We start from the raw sequence: 24,286 nt of genomic DNA, 5'->3' as shown, positions 1-24,286 counted from the left end.
AAGAACTATTGATCTAAGTTTAAAAGAGGAAGACTGGGATCAGTGTACCCGCTTGGGCCGCCTGTGAGTTTTCTCCTTTGCAACTAAAAGCCAAACCCCCTTAGGCCAGTTCAGCTAGACAGATCAAAGGTCTTCACTGTGAACAAGCTGAGATAGTTTGTCATAAAAGATTAGTCTTTATGCTTGCTCTGAGATTTCCAAAGATTCTAATTAGTGATGTTGTCCTAAGCATTGTGATGGTGCCTAGGAAATTAGTCTGAATTGGATCTCTTTCTGCGGGATGGGATTCATTATAAAAAGATTGTTTTCCTTGTGAGATATCCAAAGGTTCATCTAAACTAGCTAACACATTAAATACCCTGGTGTGCATGTTGTGTTTTCAAAACATATTACTTAAACAGTGTTATTTTCTTTCTAATATTGAAGAGCTCTGACAATGTCACTTGGCTGTGTCACTCTCAGAAGCTATGGAAGATATGTAGAGTTTAGCCAGCTTTTTACACTGTCTAATTTTGTGCTGGCAGTCTGAATTCTTGAGGTATGTTAGATGAGTCTCAGAGCTGCCTTAATTTATGCTAGCCAAACCATTTCCTTCTGCGCCATTTCACAGGTGCAGAATCAGCAGAGCAATTCATGTTTCATTCCCTGACTGCCCCTGCTCAGTGTCTTACCAGAATTTATCCCTGAATTCCCAGCAAGGGGACAAATGCTGCCACCAAGCTTAAAAAAGCTTTATTGATCTGAGAATGCTCAGAGATCTGCACAATACAAACTGCAACTACATCCCTCTACCACACTGCTTGCATGAGACCAAAATCTTCACTCTCAATTTTAGTTGCATCAGGCCACATAGTAGGACAGAAGGTTGCATCTAGTTCCTTCCCAGAGGTTCAATCTCTTGATTTTGTGTTTGGCAAAATAAATAATTTTTATTTATCAATCCCTTCTGGAATGAAAATTTGGTCTCAAACTCTTCAGCTGAAAGTAACCATCCAATCTTCCTGCAGGTTTTTCCTGGTATAAAGGTACAATCTAGCTGCCACATTGTTGTTGCTCTGGAGTTTAAGTGGACACTCAGATAAATAAAAGTGACACCTGCCGCAGGCCAGTTCCCATCTCTATTTGATTATGTTGTTTTCTTACAGAAGATTTTTGATGGCTGTAGCTAATCTAGAAACCTAAGTGTGATAATTGAACAAATCAGTTTAGTTGGGCATCTGATTCTGTGTAAACCTAAGTGGAATAGTAATGCGTGACTAATACACAACAGCACTTTGCATAAGATAAAGATCCATGTGTAACATATGCAAGCCCAAGATACCGTGGGAAGAAAACACCAAAGATATTGAACAGAGGATGTATATGCTACTCCAAAGTTCACCCTTTTCCTATACAACAAACAGTGCTGTAAGGACAGTGAAGCAGGACCTTCACTCTCTGACATCAGGTACCATGAAATCCCATTGTTCTCTCTTCCTTGTTCTCCACTCTGGAAGCATGTGAGAAACTTCTCACTCCTGATCCAGCTTAAATGACCTCAGATCATGTGCCTGCTGATAAGCCAGAAGGCTCATTTCAAAGGAAAATCTGGGATGCTGCAAATCTTGTTTTCTGTTATGTAACAATAATTGTGTTCATGCAAAAAAAAAAACCCAAAAAACCACCAAAACCCACTCTTTTTTTTTTTTTTGTGGTGCAAATATAAAATCATTAGATGCTCACAACTCTCAGGCCTTAATTCTGAGTCTGCATATGTTGGTATTTCATTTTATGCCTCTTAGACTGAAAAAAAAACCTAAAAAAAGGATTTCTTGGGGCAGAGGGGAAGAGAGAGGCACAGATATTTTTCACCGGCATAGCCAGGGAATGGTGAACAGTTGGTCAACAGACTTGGAGCCACTGAAGAACATCCCAGGACATGACCTGTTTTAAACAATAGCCCCAGAAAGGCAGAGTATCTACACTCAGGTCTGTGAATCAGCTGCAGTAACTTCAGCGGGTCCAAGAGATACTAAAACTGTCCTGCAGCAGTGACACATCACACAGGCAGGCCAGCAAGCATTGGCAGAGTTGTCACACCGGTATGGACCAGTTGTCAGGTATCTTCAGTCCCTCAGCCAAGCCCCACCGAGTCCAGCACAAAAGGAGCCACAGCCACTGCTGACGCACCAGCGTTTGGAACAGGGTGCTGGAGGAACATGGCGCACCAGCCACAGTGATACTCCTGCTGGCAGCTCTTCACAGCACAGCAGCACTGAGGTACTTGTGGGAAGAACAGCCCTGGTGAGACCCCACCTGCATCCGGTCTGGGCTCCACAGCACAGGAAGAACATGGACCTGTTGGAGTGAGTCCAAATGAAGGCCACCAAGTTAATGAGTGGGATGGAGCACCTTTCCTTTGAGAAAAGGCTAAAAGAATTGGGACTGCTCAGCTTGGAAAAGAGAGGGCATTAGGGTGACCCAATTGTGGCCTTCCATTACCTGAAGGCAACCTACTAGAGAGAGATATCTTGTAAGATTATGTAGTGACAGGACAAGGGGAAATGATGTCAGTCGGAGAGAGAATAGTTTCCAATTAGAAATCAGTAAAAAATTCTTTGCTGTGAGGGTGGTGAGACGCTGGAACAGGTTGCCCAGAGCAGTTGTGCATGCCCCATCCATGGAAGTGTTTAAGGCCAGGTTTAATGCAGCTCTAAGCAACGTGATCTAGCGGAAGATGTGCCTGTCAGCGACGGGGCATTGGAAGTAGATGATGTTTCAGCTCGTTTCCCGCCCAGGCCATTCCCTGATTCCATGAGAACAGGCTCTGGGCGAGGCCTCCGTGCCGCGCTGTGCCGGGCCCGCCGGCGGCACGGCCGGGGCTGTGCTGACACCTGGCGGCCGGCGCGGGCACTGCACAGCCCGGGGCCCGAGCGCGGCGTGCCGGGGCCTGCTGGGGCCTGAGGGCTCGGACGGCCCCGGGACGGGCACCGGCCGATCCCGCCCTCCCCGAGCCCCAGTGCAGCGTCCTGGGTTGGTGTGCGCTCCTGTGTTCCGTGGGATAGAGTTAATTTTCTCCTAAGGGGTTGTTCTTTATATTTGTGCTGGACGCAGGGTTGATAATAGAGAGATGTTTTTGTTATTGCTGGGCAGGGCTTGCACAGAGCCAAGGCCTTTTCTGCTTTCTGTACTGCTAAGCTGGTGGGGAAGCTGGGAGGAGACTCAGCGGGGACAGATGACACCAACTGACCAAAGGGATATTCCAGACCATGTGGCATCATGCTCAGTATAGAAAGTGGGGGAAGCAGGAGGAGGGGAGGAATGTTTGGAGTGATGGTGTTTGTCCTCCCAAGTCACTCTTACAGGTGATGGGGCCCTGCTGTCCAGGAGATGGCTGAACACCTGCCTGCCATGGGAAGCAGTGAATCTATTCCTTGTTTTGCTTTGCTTACATGTGTGGCTTTTGTTTTACCCACTTAAACTGTCTTTATTTCAACCCCCAAGCTTTCTAGCTTTTTACCCTTCCAGTTCTCTCCCTGACTGCACTACTGGGGGAGTGAGCAAGTTGCTGCTTGGGGCTTGATTGCTGGCTGGGGTCCATGCCAACCCTAACCACAACAGCTTCTATGAAAATGTACCTCAGTGTTTAGCCGTAGTCAAGAATCAGTAATGACTTTTCAGGAATGATTGGGAAAAGAACAGAAAACCCCCCAATCTTATACCCCTGCATGTGCAAACTGGCCAGCATTTCAAATGCTGCTCTGATTCTTCATCTCAAACCCCCACATATTCCATAGGTGAAGGTGGCACTGACTGCAATTGCAAGGCAATTCTGGAAGAGTCACCAGAGGAGGAAGAGGCATCAGGGGACACAAAGCTGCTGGGGTAATGAGCTAAAGCCTTCTGAAGGTGAGTACTGAGCAGATACCACCAATGCCATCATCCCAACTGTCATCTTGACCTCTGATTAGGCACTGCAGCCACCTAAACTCTATCAAAGGTTTCAGAATATTTCAACAATTTTTTTGCTACATGGGAATTCCATTGGGAAAGAGAGACTTATCAGATTGCAACTAGCTTCTTTCCTTTCCACCAAGAGCTGATCTTCCCAAAATGGCCAACATTTCCCAGTTTGTCAAGATTTTTGTTGTAAAGTCATGTTGGCAGTTGGTCACATGGCAAAATGTATTTCCTGTACAAATTAACATTTTCTAGATTCTATTTTAAAATAAATATTAATATATGCAAGGTTTTAATTCCTCTTAAGAACTGTAAAATGTATTTTTTTATTGTTGGGTTAAAAAAGTATGGTGTCTAAGCCAATCTGTTATGTCTCCCATCTTTCTAACATATTTTTTCCCAGGGAGACATTAAAGAAAATTTCAATCACCCATAACTTTTTAAGCAACACAAGCTGTAGTTTCTCATGAATTTATTTTTTTTCTCTTGCAAAGGTCTCTGTGTCAGATCTGCTAAGGTGGCAGGGGATGACTGACAGCCATTACCTCAGTGTTTGTCCAGGTGCTTTACCTCAAAAGGAGATAATAACAATATATGAATGTTTTTATTTCCCAATCCCACTTTTTGCTTTTATCTTTGTAAGTAAGTTCATCACTGTCAGTATACTGAGCAAGACAGATTTGGTAACCAGGTTCAAAGGACCAATCCTTCCTTAATGGAAAAAGACCAAACTGTATAGGAACCTGCTTTGTAATGGAACAGCTTCATTTTTACATTCAATAACTTAGACTATCACAGATCCCCAGTGTTGGGCCTCCCCAAGCCCAGAGCCACTCTGAGCTTTCTTTCAGTGGTTCTCATACAATCTTGCATTGTCTGACCTGCTTCCTTGCTTCATTTTTATGTCTCTTCTCTTTCTTCCTCCTCTATTTCCCCTTCCACAGGCTTCTGTGCTGTCCCCTGGTCTTTTAAGTGAACTAATTGCAAAGAAGTGAATGAGTATTATTCTAGTAAAGAGAACCTTCTCTGTCAGATATCTTCAAGCTGCTGAGAGAATCTTGAGGAAACAGCCTGAGGCAGGGACAGTAAGGACAGCAAAGATCACAACTCTTCTGACTCTTGTCTGCAAGGTGAATTTCACCTATTACACCTATTACAATTTCACACGTGCTACAGTGCTAAAATGCATCAAGAAGCTAGATAAGGGGTATATATATATATATATATCCATATCTATTTTCCCCTTTATATCAACTCTGCCGTGTTAAGGACACCAGATGAAGTCTTTTCTGGCCACTGGGTTTCAACAGTTTTATCTGCTTAACCACAGTTCTGTAAGTTGTGCCTGAAGTGCTGGGAATCCTATGTAACCTCTGACTGAAGGTTAACCAGGCTAAAGCACATCTAGCATCTGAGCATGGATGCTTTTAGGATGGTACTGCTATTTGTGAAGGAATAAAGACTGGACCCAACAAATTAATTTGCTTCTCTTTGAAAACATTAGGAGGCTAAGAGCAAAACTGACCCATTGCTTCTAGCTTTAAAACTAGACTACAGCATATATTTAAACTCCTTAGTATGTGCTGAGGGATGGGAATATTTGGGCATGACTAACAGGGCTTTCAGCTGATGAGTCACGTGTCAGAACTGACTGAAAATCTAGGGGGACTTTTGGGTCCAATGACAAGCAGTTTAGCCTGCAGCAACTGACAACCTCTTAGGAGTTTGCTGCTGAATGCTCAGCTCTCAGAACTTGGACATGATTGCTACAGGCACTAAGGAAGAGGCACTTTCAAGAGAATGAAAAGTTCTGTAGTGTGAAGGTGGATTTCCAGGGAAAAGTAGGTCTCCTAAGAAGAGAAATCAGAGAGAATGAAAAAAACAAGAGTCCCTGAGGATGGAAGAAAAATTCTGACAGCACAGATATGCTGTCTTTGCAAATCTTACTTTGGCTGCAGGGGGGATAGTGTTGAGCTGATGCTTCTCATCATAGGTTTAGGATGAATGAAAATGCCATTCAGCCCTGAGATTCCTCATGTCTGGCTGACCATTGCTACTGGTCCCAAGCACCACAGTGGTTTTGGCAGGAAGACAACTGCCTACTCCATTGTACAGCCGAGGGTTTAGATGCCTATTTTTCACTTGCCTGTAGCAGTAAGACATAAGAATCCTGTATATCCTTTACAAACAGTGGCTGTCTGTGATATTCTAAAGTTGGTCCATTATCATTGATGCTATCTACACTATTTATTGGGTGTCATGGCATTTCTGTTGGTGTTATTCTAGGCTCAACATTTGTTATGACTGAATTTTGCCTTTTAGCCTTAACAATCAGAGTAGTCTGAGTTGGAAGGGACCCAGAAGCGTCATGATGTCACCAGCAAAGTTGGCTGGTGGCTGTGCTGCAGCAGAGAGGTTTCCCTAGAGCAGTACCCTACCAGAAGAGCATTCTGGCCATGCTTTCAGAGGCACACTTGCATCATGGCTTTCCAGAAGGCTGCCACAGGAATCTATGTTTCCATCCTTATCAATATTCCCAAAGAAGTTCTCAGAGTTGTAGGTTGTGCTCTTTCAAAGAGTTCTATTGGAGCAGAGATAAAACACGGGCATGACCATGAAACAGCCACTGATACCTGCCTCCAGCTCTCCTCTTATTCTTCCATCACCCTGCTTTTATTCAGCCCATCACTGAGAGATATGAGTTCTCAACTTCTTGTGCAGTCAGACTTTTGTCAGAATAAAGGCCTTTTGTTCAGGTTAATTCCATTCTTCTCAGTTATATCTCCTTCTCCCCCTACCTTGAAACAAGACTCAGTAGTAAGCCTGGCTTTTTTTCCTTATAATTGCATATGCTTATTTGGTCCTCATCCCAGCAGCCACTGCTTGGCTAGGCTGTCTAATCAAGACAGTTCTGTCCTCCAGATCTTTGATCGCTTTAGTTACTCTTCTCTGAATTCTGCTTCCGTTTGAATGAGGATACCTGAATACCTGAATGGCTATTAAAAACTGCAAAGCATGGTAGTGCAAGTGTCACTAGCTGTGAAGCACAGCAGCATTGTTTGATGTGAGCTAACAGCCCAAGCCTTTGCTTAAGTTCATCTAAAGCCTTATCCACAGCTAATTCTCACCCAATTAGCTGAAAATCTGCGCAGCAGTTAAGAAACAAGTGAAGCTGGTAGTGCAAAAGTGTTATTTAGCTCAGCAAGCCTCAATTGCTTGCACTGGCTTCCAGAAAGGAGGACAGCACCATCTCCTGCTATCCATGGAAACTGCAGACCTTGAAAAGCTGAGCAATGTCTGTTTCAGATGGAAAATACCTTGTTCTTGTAATGCCGTATCCTACTTTTATGAAGCACATTAATTTTGATGCTAAAGCAAAACTGTCAGAGAAGTGTTTTATGAAAGTCAGCTACTGAGATGGGCTTGTGATGAGGATGGACACTCATTTGGATCATACCTGAAATGAATCAATTCGTTTTACACAGCAAGCATCTATTCACGTTCCTTTTTTTCCCCTCAGTGATCTAAGATCACGAGGAAATACCTTCTCCAGAAGATCAAAGGCTTTGCTTAGTCAGTCTGTGTGTACTGAGATGTGTGAACATTGTGATTCTCCTTGTGCATTTACTTTTCTGAAGGAATTTGGCTGAATTTCTCACTTGAAAGAAAACTTACCTCTTTGAACCTCCATCCCTCCAAGTGTCCACAGCATGTGTACTGTGTACAGGGAGCTAAGAACACAATTCAGCAGCTTGCCTGAATCACTTCCATGGGAATTTGATGCTGTTGGGGATCTTGGTGGTACAGCCTTTAACCTTACTGTAGATGACATCTAGTTCAGGATGCATTTGACACATCAAATCCTGCAACTTGAAAGCTTCATTCATCAACTCATTGTGCTACATAGGGCAAGGAAAGTGCAGTCAGTCAGTGTGGACACTCAGAGAACAACAAAGCCTATCTTGTGTTCATAAATACATTAGTCATTCTCTCCTATGGATGGTGCCTTCTGCTATCTCTGCTCTTCACTTTCAGGAAACCCCTGGAGATCCAACCGTAAATAAGTGTTCATCTTTCTCTGTTTCCATGTTTGAGACAGAAAAAGATCTACTAATTTGTGTAGAAATTAGCTTAGTGCAAGGTAGATGTTCATTAGTAAATATCTTTACCAAAGACCTCTTATTTTTGGCCATTCAAGTGATTCGTGTTCATCCCTGAGACAGTCCTAGACGGGTCTCCTCTCCATTCTATTAAGACACAGACTGCAAGTTGAACAGTTAATGGCCACAATGTGCTATGGAGTTCTGAAAAATAAAAATCAGAATCACGCAAGACCTTAAAGGATTAGTATCTCCAGCAATGGAGCTCTATAGCCCACAAGAAAGATGACCATCTCTGGGAAGGGGCCAGGTGTCTCCAGATGAACAGAACTTTTGGGAAAGCTCTTTGCTTCATTGTGTAATCCTAAGAAGTTCCAGTCAGCAGAAGAAGGCCTGACATTTGTTTTTTCCCATAATTTCAAACAGGGTAGTGACAATTCAGCATTTCAGAGTTCATATTGTAAATTTTATGTTTTAACATATACTGAATGGGCAGTAGCACAGTGTCCTGATTCAGGGGTTTGGAATGTTAGAAAGTAACCTGTAAATGCAAATATTACTGATGTCACAATAAATTATTCCTCTAAATTTTACTTTGCATTGATTGAGCTCTTAAAGACATGACTATGATTTTGTTCATACCCATGATGACAGGGGAATTGTTCACATATTATGTTAGTTATATACTTTAGTTGTTGAAAGTTTCAAGGCAGCTCAGGAAATGTATGAAAGCTTTTGTTTCTGTCATTGTGAAAGGTTCATTTTCCCTTAAAGGTTATTTATAGTTTGCCAATGCATTCTTACAGCTTCTTTTTGGAAACTTAAGACCCACTGTTCTGCAGATCCATCTACAAGCTAATCATCTACTGTGCAATAAGCTCATGACTGTTACTACTCAAACCCAGTCTTGAACCAGTCTGGGTGCAGCTGGGTTTATTAGCTTTCATTCAGCGCCAAGGGTTTGATGGTTGTGGAGTGGCGCTCTGATGAAGCCATTTGGACATCCTTGCACTATGGACAGCAGCAGAGTGACCTTCTCTTGAGAATCCAGTGCAGGAAAGCTCGAGCTGCCTTTAAGGCTGCTGGCTCTCCCTGGAGTTGTCAGCCTGGCTTAAGCCCATGCCAAAGCTGCTGAGCTGCCAGTGCAGCCTCAGGAGCAGCATAGCCAAAGCACCATGTCTGGCCTAACAAACAGCAGCACCTGGAGGGAGCCAGCTTGGGCATTTCTGCATGTTTGACGCAGTCAGTCCAGTCCAGAAAAACAACACACAGGCAGCTGAAAGACACCAGCAGTTTCCAGTGTACTGTGGTGCTGAAGATGAGCATGTGCTGGCTACTTTGATTAATGATTCCTGAAAATGTTTGTCAGTATCTGCAAGTTGGAACCCTATAAAGAGTAGATTATAAAAAGAATGTAGGGAACAGTCATGCTTAGAAATCTTGTCAGAAGGATTTAACTGTTGTTAAAAATGTGCCTTTCTATTGCTGCACCATTGCTAGTACTGTCAAATCCATGCAAAGGTTTCTAGATGTCCTTATTCCAAATTCCTCGTATAGACACACTAATTATTCATTCTTTAGAAGTCAAGATAAGCATGCATCACTGAGTAATGGGGCAGAAAATGCTTTTATTTATGTCTTCCCTTAAGTATCCTGTAAAGGATTAACACCTTTACTAATTTCTCAAAGATTTAAGACAATGCAAGGTCTTTGGCAGTATATATTTACAATTACTCAGAATTGAAATGCAAGACTCCCTCCGTACAGTATCCCCCCTACATCACAGGTGGAATGAAATCTGTCAGATAGATTAGATGTTTACCTACAAGCATTTGATTGGAATACTGAAATGTCATTGTAAATGTATGCCATTGACTATTTCTCTTGTGAAATGCCAGGTAATTTAGATTTTTGCAAGGATGAGGTGAAGAGAATAACTGTTAACCCTAAAAAGCAGATTGATAATGAGAAGATTAATTCCTTGCCTCAAAGTTTCTGAAGTGTTTCCTTTTAAATAAATGCATTTCAATAATCTCTTTTAATTCCTCAGAATTTAGCTAAAATTTATTATTCTTTCAAATTTTATTAATTGTTTAGGTTATTAGCAATAAAACTAGCAGGAGCATGTCTATTGTAATGCAGTCCTTTACACCCATACAGCCTGTTTTAGTTTTCCTTTGCAGAAGGAGACCTGATTTCTTGAAGACTTGGAAAATAATTCTCTTTGATCTTAATTTATGCAGGAAAAAAATCTTTACCCTAGAGGAATGCTTGTTCTTCAGATTATCTCTGCTGAAAGCACTTGATACTCTCAGGAAAGGCTATGGATGAATATTACTTATTCTGCTTATTTTTAGTTTCTTTCATTAACATAGTAAAGAAGAAACACATGCAAATGTAACTTAGGTACAACCCATTACATGAGTGTCCAAAACTGCCCATCAACTTTATTTTTAGCTTGTTTCAAGTGTGAACATATTTACATTCCAAGTGCCAAATGTAATTTTTGTGAAAACTCTCTTTCCTTTAATCATGGTGGTCCCAAACATGGATGGACGGCCCTGAGGCCCCTGACACCTTCTGTAACTACTGCCATGAAGAACCAGTGGATGGATGGGAAGGCCAGGGCTGGACTAATATATACCCAGGTGTCCACCCCGTGCTGGTCTGCAATATAACCTCTGCTCTCACTCAGGAACTTAGGAGCATTTCTCAGTCTCCTATTTTTGAAACAATAGAGACAGCACATGAAGTTACAACAATATGTGTCATGCTCCCACCTTGCTACAGAGTATACTAAGATTTGGTCTCTTTGGTTTCTTTTTCCTTCCTACCAGCCTTTTAATGTTTAATTTGCATTTTTTTTTAAATAGGACTGCTTTTCTTTCAATGCCTTGAAGCATCCATCTTTATTCCCCAGACACAGTGATGGAGTATCAAAGTACTTCACAATATCTAGCATCTTAGGCTGCCCTGGAGAAAGACAGCTCAGGGGATGAACAGAAGTCATCCTCCAGTGGTAATTCACTCCTTGTTCTAGTTCTGCTGTTAGAAAATGGAAGTGAGTGAAATGTGGTAAAACTACAAGCACCTCTTCAGAGCTAGACCAAAGCCATATTCTGCATGGCTTCTGAAAGAGTTGTCGAATACTAGCCTTTTTTTATTAATGACTGTGCATAAATGAAAGATACAGCAAATGGCAAAACAGTCTCGGAAAGGGGCAGTTCTGTGATCCACCCACTTCCTAAAAACGCATAGTGTATGGTCCTGGAGTCTTGAATTTGGAGGGAGATCCTTTCTGAAGGTTGTGACTAGTGCAGTGGCATCTTCTGTGGTTAGGGGATTACTGGCCATCTGTAAAAGAAGAGACATAGATCCAGACATGGTGAGAATGAGGATGTCATGTGTAGCAGAAGGCATGCTGTAACCTCAAGGATGACCCTTTCTTCCCATTCTCCAGCAGGCACGTGGAAAGACTGTGGTCCCTTTGAATGGGTTTCTCTGTTATCTCATCATATTTGTCTCTGTCCCACAAAAGTCTGCAAGCTTCCAAGTCAAGGGGAGTTACCTTCTTAGTTTCTCTCTGTCTCCTAGTGTGAAATTCCATATATCAGGTCCATATATCCATCTGTCATGCAGAAGGATGTGATGTGCATCATATTCAGTCACGTGATGGGGAGAGGCTGAGGCAATGGGCTGCTTTTGAACGTGTACTTGCCAGTAGGGCCCCTCTGGATGGGATTGTGCCTCTGGGACATTTCCCATTCGCTTGGCTCCTCTTGGCAGCACAGCAGATCAGAGCTCAGGCTGGTTGCCTGCCTGCTACAAGGTCTGGCTATCTGGCATTACAGGGTTGGCACTGCCGTGTGCCTCTCTGAGTGCATGAATATCATCTCTCCCCCACCTTGGACCTCATGTGCAGTCCCCATTCCCACAATTAGAAAGAAAGGTTTCTTTGTTAATGTTGGCCAGCAGAAGACACATCCTTGTTTAGTCCTTTGTGCTATCAGCTCCTAGGACAGTCTGAATGGCTACAGAGAGAGAGAGGAATGCCTCTGGGTGAGCTAGTGACTTTATCTCAAGCCAGGTTGAGAGCAAGGCACACAGACACGTTTATTTACATAATCTGAAACAGCAGGCCCAAAGACTGGGGTGGTTGTAGTGATTTACAAAGACAGGGTGTCCAGAGAGAGGCCTACATTAACAGCTTTAAAGATGTCTCTCAGTCACCATAGTGTCATTTGCAGGCTCTCAGGATGGTGATGCTAGATCTAGCTGAGAATGCAGCTTGTAGGCATTCTGTAAGCAAGCTGGCTTTTCTGAGCTGAATTCCTAGAGTCTGATCTTGGATTGAGGAGGTGTGTTAGCTCTCAATTCTCACCTCTGGAGGAATCTTAGCTGGTTATTCAGTTTTGCCTTTTCAGGGATTATTGACCCCTGTCTTACTAGAAGACAGTTTTGGCTTTCTTTTGCCAGGGCTTGGTAATAATACTCCTCTATTTTAGGTAGTGCTGTGGCATTGCCCTGCTGTGGCAAAGACAGTTTATCCTGTGCTTGAATAAATTCTTAGCAAATCATTTACATTGTGAAGGAGAAAGGTAGAGAGAGGGAGGATTTCTTATATTAATAGACACTGCCTGGTGTTTGTGAAAAATGTCCAGATTCTCCTTGCCACATCTAAAATATCAAGACTCACTCTACTTATGTGGGATTAGCAGAGGAGAGGAATTCAGCTTCACATGATAGCTGTGCCCAGCTGTACGAGTGCCAATGCCAATTCACATGCATCACACACCTCAAGGTGTAAGTTCTACTTAGAGCAGGGTATGTGTGAATTCATTTGTGTCTGCTGTGACACTGGGAGGGATAGGACTTGCTGCCAACACTTGCTTTGCATTCTCAAGGAGAATTTCTCATCCAAATTTTCCATGTATGGAAGGTTGGATGGAGGCAGATGGTGAATTTAGCTGACTTAAAAATATTCCTTTTAAAAGCAAAACAGAAAGAAACAGATTCTGCAGTAATCTTTGCTGCTCCTGCTTCAAGTGAGCTGAAGGAAAGAAGAGATGTAAAACCTTGAATTTTGGAGAGGCATTTTTCTGGACTAGGAAGGTCAAAATTTTATTTTGTTCCTTTGTTTCTTTCTCAATTGTTCCTTTCTCAAACTGATCTCTGTGTTGCCTACAGGCTTTTTCAAGGCAGGAGCACGTTGCCTTGCCCTCACTTCAGTTGTAATTGTGCCATATTTTAAAGATAGGGACTTTTATTAGAAAGAGATAACATATCAGTGGAAATACTGAACCAGGAGAAGGAAGGCGTTCATGAAACAGAAGGCATTGCATTATTGAGATGTTCAAGGAACACTGGATGCTCACACCACATGCTTGTGGCCATCATGGTAGCAAGTGTGTGGAACTGCTGAGGGAAGAAGGGCATTCAGATATTCATGCAAGTCTTTCACAGTGTAGTAACAGCACCTAAGATTACTGAAATACTAATTGTTTTGTTTGCTTTTCCTCTGAAGGACTACTAACACACTTGGGTTCTTACTTTGTCTGAACAGACAGATTAGGCAGCTTTATTCCTTTCTAGTCTGTGTGTCTTGCTGCTTACTGTGCAATGGCTAAAACCATTATGTTTGGGCTACTTATGAAAAACTGAAGTAGCTCCTGAACTTTGCAATCAAAACAAACAATGGCTCAAATCCTCTGGGATTTTAGTAATTTTCTGCTTTATATGCCCCGAGGGACTTCTCTTTCAAGTTCCTTCCTCTGTGACAGACTGCTCTGTTACTTGTGGTTTCTCATGCTGCATGTGTGTTCCCACACACGACTCATAGTTGCTAGAGTCACCTGTGGGGATGAGGGTGAGCCTGTGAGCCAGCCAGAAAGCTCTGGATCTGGATGCCCTGTTTTTTGTACTACCCACCAGGTCTTTATGAACACAACTTTATGAAGTTGTGTTCTCTTACACAATTGAAGGTTCTGAAGGTTTGTTTTTCAGCTGTTCTGAAAAAATGTTGATGCAGTTCATCCAGCACTGTGTCCTCTTAGCCTCTCTTATTTCTGAACTAAGCACTTAGCAGAATTATGCCAGGAAATCATGTGGGCATTGCCAAGTGAAATCATGCCAAGTGAGGGCTGCAAATGACCTTGGATTTCAGGTAACTCACTATTCATGCCTCAGCAAAGCATGGTGCAGTCTCCTCTCCAAAGTTGTTTCTTGGGGAAGAAAAGTATGTTAACAATGCACTGATCTCTCCTTTGGTGCTGTGCTGGGGTCTGCAGAAAGATGTGCTTTTAGGTAAAACCTGCAGTCCATCACAGTCCGTATCTGGCTGTAAGAAGTTGTGGTGGGTTGACCTTGGCTGTACATCAGGTGTTCACCAAGCCTGTCACTCCCCTCCTTTGCAGAACAGGGGAGAAAATAAGATAGAAAAAGCCATTTTGAATCAAGACAAAGGCAGTTTAATTAGGCAAAAGAAAAGGTCACACACTAAAGCAAAGGAAAATAAAAGATTTATTCTCTATTTCCCATCACTTCCCAGAAAGTCAGGCTTTAGTACACATGGTGTTATATAGTGGTGCATACACAAAATGGTCCAGAAGACAAACATTATAATAACAAATGTGCTTCAGATTCCCATCCTCCCTTCCCTTTACCCTCTGCCTTTCTCTTAGCTTTTATTGCTGAGGAGATGTCATGGTATGGAATATCCCTTTGGTGAGGTTGGATCAGCTGTCCTAGCTATGTTCCCTCCTAAGGTCTTGCCCACCACCAGCCAAGTGGTGAAGAGGGGGGATGTTGGAGAGACACTGATCGATGCTTTGGGAGCCAAAACTTTTCTGTGTTTATCAACAGCTTTCTAGCTACCATTACAAAGCCCCCAGAACTATGAGGGATGCTATGGGGATAATTAGGCAAACCTCAGCCAAACCCAATAGGGGAGTTCATCGCTTTACTACTTTGCTCCATGGAGTGGAATTATCCAAAGATGTGGGAGATGCTCCAGAAATTAACTAAGTTCCTCTTGAGGGACTGGTTTTCAGAGATGCTGGAAATTAAGCAGGTCAAATATTTAATCATTTAAGTCTAGCTTTCCACTGTTAATCTGGGTTCCCATCAGAGACAGAGCTGAGAGATTGATTTTGCCCATAGCCCGAGCAATATTTTCAGGGTGAGAGACTGGGATGAAACACATATTACTTCACTTCTACTGCCATCAGTGTTTGTGTGCATACAACCCCCCAAGAGCTGAAAAACATTGAGGTACGACAAATTAACCAAAAGCAAACTGGCAATGGCTTTAGCTCCTGATGTGTCTAGGTGCTTATTAGAGATGTTCTGGAAGAAAAGAAGGGAGTATAAGAAGGATGGGTCCAAAGACTGTATTGGTTTTACTGTCTTCTTAGTGCCCAGATACCAAGGGAATAATATAAGATGAGCAACATAAGAAATGTTAGCCAGACAGTAATTAATGTGTAGGTTATAGGTGTATTTAACCCTGTATCCTTCCTAACACAAAGCCCTAGAGTAATCAGTTTCACATAGATCTTTGTCTTCAGTGAGCCAAGAGGCATTTTGCCAAGAATATTTTCTTTCAGTGTAACACAGATCCCATGGCCTAACAAAATGCATTTTGTATATCCCAGTTTCAAACTGAAGGAACATTTCCACCAGTTCATATCTGAACACTTAGCATTATTCCCTTAATCTATTTAGAAAAGTTTCTCCATGTCATATTGGAGAATGAAATTTTCTGACCAAAACATGTTTTCTGTTGACCAAGCATAAACTGGAATGACTTAGTTATGGTAATTACTGTCACATTTGCTAATGAAGATAACAGTTCCAGACTCACCAGTCTGCCACTAGATGCACATTTCTGGTTTTCAGAAGCTTGTACATTATAAAACTATTGCAGCAGAAAATATAATGACTTTCAGAATGTGAATGTTTTTGCCTGGGAACAACAGTTGTTTGGTTAAAATTTGTTTTCTTTTAGAAGATTGAACTTGATGAGCAATAATTTTGACTACAAGGTATGTCAGATCAGGTACCAGTTCTTGGAGTGATAAATTCTCTCACAACATCTCTCCTATGCATATAGCTCCTTCTATCAAAACGCAGCTGTCTTCAAACTCTAATTGTGTGATGGTTGTGTTGGACTGGGAAGACAGAAAGGTAAACAAAGACATACAGGAGTCCCTCCAGCCCTATCTGTGGCCCTGTAGGGGTTAGAAGCACTGAGGTTTTGTGTTCCATGGAAGAGCATCAGTTGCTTTTGGCGGTAACTCCATTAAAGGGCATCAGTTGCCACACAAAACTTTTATGTGCAGAGGATGAGAAACATTAGGGATGCCCAGGATTCCTATGTTTTTTTACTCCCACACTGTGTAGTCATTGATGACTTCCAGGCCTGAGAGAGGCCTAAAATTCCTATTGTTCTTGAGAACATTGGCCCCACCATTACTGGCTACTCACCACCATAGCACTAATAATGTCTTTGACACCTTTAGGTCCTAGACCATGGGGGTTCAGATTTATGTAAGACTTAGCCAAATTTTGAATCAAATGTGAGGCAGGCACCACTTCCATCAGCCTGTGTGCTTCCAAGTATATGGGCTTTGTGCCTATAATGTCAGCAAAGGCTTTCTCAGGATCTACAGAGAAAAAGTATATTGATGAGTGATGCATTCTATCTCTGTTAAATAAATTAAACTACTTAATAAAATTAAGTAACACTATGCAACAACAGCACAGTTTTATTCCTTATGCATTATTATCCCCTGGTTCTCCCCATGCCTTTATCCCAGACTTCCAGGACTAAATGTATCCTCCTTTCTTATCCACTTGTCATCCAGTGACTTGCTGCAGCTTCTCACCAGTCTGCAACGTGACTGAAATTTTTTTTTTGTAACTGAGAACTTTTGACATCAGGTAAAAACCTTTTTTTCCCTTAATTTAAGCATGCAGCTGATATTGCCAGCAGAGGTAGGGCAGCTCAGAACATTCTGGCTTACAACCAGCAGAAAGAATGCCAGCATTTTCATCTTGGTGTTGTTGACACAGCTGCAGTGAGACATATCAGTGCAGCTGGAGGCTGTATTTCCACAAAAACCTGTCATTTGGAATTCCTTCATCAAACCCTATACTTGGAGATCATATTTCTCCATGCTGTTATACACATTCAGCAGTCTAACCTCAAGACAAATTCCCCTCTCAACAAAGTCATTTTCCAGTTCAGTCTGTAGCCTTCAACAAGATAGTCTTTGTTTTTGTGTTGTGTTTTTTGAGTTTCCTTCAATTTATAACAAGTTAGAAAGTTCTCTTCCTAAATCATGGATAAATCCTACTGTTACAAAAATGATTGCAAGACTTGTTTTATCAGATGATTGACTTCACTAGGCAGAAAATAAGAGGAGAGCCACCAGAGAAGACTAGAAGGGTTGTGGCAAACCCATGGTGTGCAGACCACAAGTGCTACAGTGTTTCATCAGGAGTGCGCAAAACCATTCCTGGTTTCAGCTAGCTCCTCCTCCTGCTCTATTAACAACTAGAGGAGACAATAGGGAACAAAGAAATAGCCCTGATGTGTAGAAAGCAGTTGAAGAAAGATGTTTGATGTCAAAGTGAGAGCTCTTAAACAGGAATTCCCATTTGCCCCCTCTCCCCCTGCCTTTATCAATAGCCAGATTACCTGTGGCTGTTAGAATTCTGGCAGGATCACGTCCTTGGCCTCCTTTTTGGATACATACCAGTTGGTAGGTACAGCTCTGACAGTATGGAAAGGCTAGTGAGTGCAGATGGTCAGAAACCATTCAGTTTCAACCCCTAGGTCAGTGTCAGGAGCTTGCATTGCCTTCTCTGCTGAGGCACCAGCCAGCAAGACAGACTCCTGAGGCTCACTCATTTTAGACATTTCATTCTGGTCTGCCATGAAGCAGATTCAGTTTGTCAATGCAAGCCTAGCAGAGATGTGACTCCCTGGATGTGATAGATCTTCCATTTGTCTTACTGAAGCCCCTCTTCAACATGCTGTGGATGTACCCCTGCACCCCTGCTTCGTGCCCAGCCCTCCCTGTGCACTACATGCATGTGGTGATGGCCCCAGTGTGGGGAAGGGCTAACTCTGGGGCTAAGCTTTCCTCAAGTTCTTCAGGCCATGTGCAGGGGACTCACAGTTCTCCCACATTAAGTTCTTGTTCCCTCATAAGCTACCTTTCTCCCCTTTCTCAATTTCTGAGCCTACCAGGCAAAGGAATTTTTTATCTTCATCCCATTTCCCCACAAACATGCAAGCCAAAACCATACCAGCTGCTCCTACTCTCTTGAACTGACTGACAATTCCCCAGGCACAGGGGCTGACTCTGTGATCAGACTCAGGGAATGCTTTGCAGTATACTCGTCCTGCATGGCAGAAGAAAAAGCATATGAATGCCACCATATACTGGGACTGAGTGTAAGCAGACTCACTGGAAGTGACACAGCTTCTCTTGCCCACAATTCATAGTTTATAGTTATAGAGAAAGAGAACTTGGAAAATTCTCTTTTAAGGGGACTAAATGCATGAAAAATTATGAAGTGTTATTTTGCCAAAATAATTTCTGGCTAATAGTATAATACATAATTTTTTTTCTACCCTGAATCTTCCTTTTCAGTCCCTGTCACTGCTTTTACTGCCTTCTTCCCTTACTCTCTATTGCCCTTTAGAGCTCCAGGCTATTAACCTGTAATTTTGTACCCTTCCTGGGTGACATCTAGCACTGATGTGGAATGTGGAGCCGTTTAGCTATTCATTCAGATCTATATGGGGAAAAGACTGGCCAGCTGGCACCCATATCACCTCACTTCAACCAGCTCTGCAGCTGCATCTCCTTTATTAAGACCCTTTCCTTCTGCCAGATTTTATTTGTCAAGTGATGGGTTTACTTGCATTACTCTAGTGTGAGAAAAACAAAAGGAAGGGTAAAAATAGGCTTAAATCCCATGTAAAAAAGTCATGAGACAAGTCATGTGCCCAGTACATTAGTCAGTCCCACAGTGTGTGGATTGAGCCTTCTGAGGTAGATTCAGAAATCATTTTGACACTTCATAAATTGCATTATGTGCTATTTAAATATAGAAAAAACAAGCCTAGAAGAGTTGTCCCCGTGCTTTACAGTAATTGCATTAAGAAACAATTGCATACATAACAACAAAGGAAAATAAGAAATTAACATGTAATGACTAAATGACATGCCAAAGGAGGTTTAGAACTTTGAGGGGAATTGTTATGCTAAGCTAGGAAGTCAGGCCAAAGAGCTGTGAGCAGCCCTGGCACCTGACTCTGCTGGGTCCAAGCAGAGCCTGAGAGCAGCAAGTTCAGAAAACCCTGCTGCCCCCATGCCCTGCCTGTCCTTCTGGGCAATGAAGAGCTCGAACAAGATCTGGTCCCAAAAGATGCTGAGCTCTGACATCTCTTAGAGGCAGTAGGGGCAGCTCGGTGGAGTGTCCTGGAAACTGGTACTGCCAAGTCCTCTAATGATTAATTTTGCTTTTTCCAAGTGCTCCCAGATGGCAGCTCCCACCTCTGGCCGCTCTGGATTCCTGTTTGCCACCCTTCTTCTCATTGCTACCTGGCCTCAGGAGAGAAGCCTTCCCAACTGGTGATCAGCCTGGTGCAACCACAGTCCCTCTTAGCTGCTGATTTTTCTTTGGTCATTTCTGACAATTTCTGGAGTGAGTTTGCTAGTAAGTAAACCCGGCACCTGCATCCTTCTCAGACTCATTCTCTGTGTCGCCACTAGTGAGTCACAGGTTCATTTGCTTTTTCTCTTCTGTAAATAAAGGGTTCACAGCCACCTCCTTGAGCCTGTATGTTTCTCACACCTACACAGTAAAAGCACAGCTGCTTGGTGTGAAAACATCTCCAGGAGGAATGGTGCTGCCTGTAAGACCCGGGTTCTTGATTTATGCTGCTTATAAGCAGGAGAATCCTATGTGTTGTTTGCAGGGGCTGTCCTGGTGTTGTGAGAAAGCCCTGCAGAGCCTGTAGTTGCCCTGTGCTGCCACATCACCCTTATGTGACCTCACCTGCACCTTCTGACTCCTAAGGGTGACATTCAGCACCAGAAACCCCATTTTTATGGGATCCAGTCAGCTCACAATAACTGAGAAGAGCTATGGTTTTGGCTGTGGACCTTCCCCCTTTCCCCCCAGAGGTATCAAAAAGTCACACAAGGCCGTTGCTAAGTGTTCTTGTCTCCTTTAAGTTCATCTTCCAGTTTGTACAATTTCATGATAAAGTCAGACTGTGTCAGTTGTAGTGTTAAATGAGATGAGGTTAGGAATGTATTCACCTTTTTAGTCTGGAACAGATTCAGACTTCCCTACTGCCAAATTCCCAGTATGTTCAGTAATAAAGTGTGGCTTGTAAACGTCAGCAGTTAATGGGGCCTTGAATCAAGTACTCACTCATTCCACCAACTACTGTTGGTGCCAAAAGTGGTTCAGTGCTTATTATTTTACATCTTTCTTACTGAGAACTTTGTGACTTTTCCTCAGGTGCTAAAACCAAAACTGTAACAGAAGAGACTTTCTGATAAAGGTTGAGCAGAAATAATTCATACACTTAGAAATATTTTTATTTCCTGAAGAGTAGGATAATTTTTGTGGCTTTATTCCCTTGGGTTCTACATAGACCTCTCAAATCGTCCAGTCATTAGAGACTGTGGAAGGGTTACATTTGGATAAAAACCAAAATACCACAAAATCCAGTGGAAGGCTTGACCCTTAAGCAGGTGACCATTGTCAGCTTTGACTTTATTGCCAAAATTTGTAAATATTTTTTCTAGTGTAGGCCAAACAACTGTGGTTATTTGGCCACAGCTGCTTGCTTGTTTGTAGCACCAGCTAACATTCTTCTCTGATTTCAGTCTGAGTATTCTGATGTGGGTTGGAATCTTTTCTTAGATCTTTCCTTTCAAGGAACAGGCTGGTTTTAAATGACCCAGTCATGAGCTCCTAATGTTGCAGATCCTTCCTCTGGAGAGCACCCTCCATTCTCTGACTAGAAACCAATGATGGATTGGTTACCGCAACAGGAGATGGGAGACCACAGTCCAGTGCTTTGCCAGGGACATCTGTGGGATTTGAGACAAGTGCCTGCTTTGATGGTCTGTGGTGTTCTGTAAATGGGGATTTGAAAAAGAGTGGTAGGATTATTATTTATATACTTTACATCATCTCAGATCCTAGCTGTGGACACTCATTGTGCTAATTACTAATGGGAGAAATGGGTATTAATGTCTTCACAAACAACTCCAGCTGAGAGAACCAATCAAGTTCTGGAAGAATGGCTGTGGGGATTTTACAAGAAATGGGTGTTAATGTCTTAGAAATGAGCCTTAGTGTCTTCATGAATATTAAGCTGCATTTTTTAAAGAATCCAGTAATTTGAGCTTCTAAACTTTAGGGCAATGTGTAGTAGGTGGTTCGGGAAGTCTGTACCTTCCTAGTGCCTTAGCTAATGGGGAAAGGAAGAGGGCAGCCTGCAGCCAGGAGTTTAGGAGAGAAGCAGGCTGTGTCCTCCAAAAATTTGAGAGAGACCCTATGAGAGTATGGCCTAGTGGACTCTATCCCTTTACTCAAAAAAAGTTGCAAGATTCCTCTGTCTCTTTTGTGGACACTGGCTTTCCACAGTAGGATTTACTGCACATCAGCAAGTGTTTAATTTAATTATGACCCATGAGATGGCAGCTGGTCACCATGAAGGGGACAGTTTGGCAGCACTCATCAGTGCAAAAGGCAGGGATAATATGAATCTTGCAGATACTCAGTTTGGAAGAACGCTACTGAGATTACAAGTTAGAAATGTGTATTTGGTGTAAAAAAGCTGTAGTGTGCTCAGCTCAATCTGTTTGCTTTCAGATGTTAAAAACATGTGATTGTGGAGTGAACCGAACATTGAAATTCTGGACTTCAACCAGGACTTCGCTTTTCATATACAACTGTCTGGTTTCAGCATGTGATGGATCACAACTTGCAAACGCCAGAGTACTCATAGCCAGGTGAGGACTGATTTTGCCAACCTCCGATGACCTCTCAGCAGCACGGAGTGAGGGCACACTCCTGTTCTGCTGTCTCCCCCACCCCATCGCCACTGCCGCTTAGAGGTTGTGCTTTGCAAAACCTTAGCAATTATCAGTGCTGTTCGAAAAGCCTGTGCAACATCTGGAGCAAAGGGCTTTCCAGGGGACAAAAAATCATGGAAATTTTTCTGTTTGTATTTCTGGAGAACAGGGGGTGAAAATTTTTGTTTGAAACCACAAGTTTCAGGGTGGCGGAGCCATAAAGCAACCTTCACTCAAGCCCAGGGTCACAGCTTCTGACCCCTCAGTCACAGCACGGCGGCCGGGCCCCTCCGCAGGCTGCGCTCCTGCCCTACAACGGGGCAGGCAGGCAGGGCCCCACCCCGGCCGGGGCCGTCCCACCACCGGCCGCGGCCTCCCGGGAGCGGGCGGCCCTGGAGCGGCGCTCGGGGAGGGCCAGGCCCGAACCGGCTGCGAGCCCCGCGGCCCGACGCGGTGAGTGCCGGGGCACGCCGGGCGCCGGCAAGCCCGCGCCGTGAGGCCGTAGCTGAGGCGGGGCCGGTGCGGCGGCGGGGCCGGGCTGGGGGCGGTGGGGGCCGGGCTGGGGGCGGTGGAGGCCGGGCCGGGCGGAATGATCGGCACCGTGCTCTGCTACGTGCTGCTACCGGCGGCGCGGCTCCTCCAGGCCCTCCGAGGTAACCCGGCCCCGGCCGGGCGGCGGCGGGGGCTGGGGAGCTGCCGGGGGTGGCCCGGAGGGGCGGGGATGTCCCTCGCCGTCCCCCACCCCGGCCTGAGGGGGGTGCGGCCCGACGGCCGGGGTCGGCGCGGATGCCCGGAAACTCCCAAGGCCCCGGCCCTTGGCAGGTGGGGCGTGGGGCTGCTGGGCCCGGGCAGCGCGGGGAGGTGCGTGTTTGGAGGGAACAGCTGCTGGCTGTTGTGCTGCAGAGGCAGAGTGCGCTTTGCGCAGGGGCTCCAGCTCCTGCTGTCAACCTGCTCTACAGGCTTGGGGAGATACTTGGAGATGGGCAGCTCGGAGATCTGTGATCCCCCAGGGACCTGCGGGTGATTTCGTGGATGGACTTACGTTTCGTGTGCATTGCTATTTCACTTGGTTTCCCTAGATCCTGCTGCTACTTCACAGTCCCTGATTACTGAGCTCATGTAAAGCCACCTTCCAGCCTGAACCTGTCCCTGGGCCTGTAGCAACTACTGGACTGGCACACGGTCTTTTTTCGTAGTGAGCAGCGAGCTGACTCCTCTCAAATTCAGCTCCTATTGTGTATTAACAGGCTCTTGCAGGCGCTCATCGTGCCTGGCCAGGGGCATGTGGAAACATTACCTTGGTGTGTTGGTGTTTCTGACATTAATGAACTTAATTACAAACTGACAGAGAGGAGTATGGTTCTTAAAGCTCAATTTCTGACACATACAGAAAACTTTGACACAAAAGATATAGTAAAACTATACATGAATGTTGCTGACTCCTCTATGTTACTGCTCTGGCTGACAAGGATGAAGAGAAAAAAGTGGTTTGTAATCAACAGTAATTGCTAGTTAACAGTAGGGATGAGTGTCTGTGCAGAATTAATAGTGAAGCGTAAATGCCATCTCTTGTATAGAGAGTGAAAAGAATCTCTGTCTTTTTCTACTTTACCGCACAAATATTAGTGTATTCAGTGTTACGTTAAAAACAGTTTAAAGTGGTTTTATTTTTTTGCCACATGTCAGTCATCAGGTGATCTGTAAGTCTTACCAGGATTTCTTCTGTGCATATACTCTCTATAAAGAGGCATATGTTGGTCCCTATGTATCTTCATTTTTCATCTCTTAGTAACAGAATGGTTTTTCTTCTACAATGCATTCTTGTGATGTATTTTACTCTCTTAGCTGACTGCTATTTCTTGCTCAGTCCCTGGAAAGAAACTTGCTCCAAATGATGATCTACAAGACCATGGCTTCTTAGCCCATGCACCAGATCAACTAACTTTTAGAGACTGCCTTTACATATGTTGCTGAGAGCTGGTATTTCCACAAGGCCTTTCAGCATGGCTGACTCTCTGTGTTGTGTTGTATTGCACTAAATAGTTTAGTTAGTTATCGTTGCACTGGTGATGGGAAAAATGTTGCATCCCTTTCCATACCCCTTGTTTCCATGGTCTGTCCCAGGGGTGGCCC

At 43.7% G+C, this 24,286-nt stretch overlaps 2 protein-coding genes across 6 annotated transcripts in view; one reads left to right on the top strand and one right to left on the bottom strand.

Annotated features, from left to right (window-relative positions):
- ANGEL1 (angel homolog 1) overlaps positions 1-24,286 on the top strand; it is a 109,596-nt gene that overhangs the window by 75,833 nt on the left and 9,477 nt on the right. The window contains exons 1-3 of one of the 5 annotated variants that reach the window (XM_030948643.1): positions 2,948-3,012; positions 3,777-3,888; positions 19,587-19,772. Coding sequence is in view for 1 of the 5 variants with exons in the window: in XM_030948641.1 (XP_030804501.1) it covers positions 22,743-22,806 (64 nt within the window). In the remaining 4 variants the exon portion in view is untranslated. Of the gene's footprint in view, positions 1-2,947; positions 3,013-3,776; positions 3,889-19,586; positions 19,773-22,382; positions 22,607-22,722; positions 22,807-24,286 lie in introns of those variants that run through there. The other 4 variants (XM_030948644.1, XM_030948645.1, XM_030948642.1 and 1 more) reach the window with 4 other exon arrangements.
- LRRC74A (leucine rich repeat containing 74A) lies at positions 4,840-20,162 on the bottom strand. Its single transcript, XM_030950047.1, is given in 17 exon segments — positions 4,840-4,916; positions 5,988-6,085; positions 6,418-6,450; positions 6,452-6,489; positions 6,491-6,520; positions 7,696-7,727; positions 7,730-7,838; positions 10,684-10,759; positions 11,281-11,460; positions 12,421-12,587; positions 14,191-14,376; positions 15,246-15,383; positions 16,100-16,207; positions 16,524-16,704; positions 17,867-17,972; positions 19,790-19,883; positions 20,115-20,162. Coding segments are annotated over 17 exon segments (1,701 nt in total).

Source organism: Camarhynchus parvulus, chromosome 5, assembly GCF_901933205.1.
Source record: "Camarhynchus parvulus chromosome 5, STF_HiC, whole genome shotgun sequence".
Taxonomy (NCBI): domain Eukaryota; kingdom Metazoa; phylum Chordata; class Aves; order Passeriformes; family Thraupidae; genus Camarhynchus; species Camarhynchus parvulus.
This window is presented reverse-complemented; position numbering and strand designations above follow the sequence as displayed.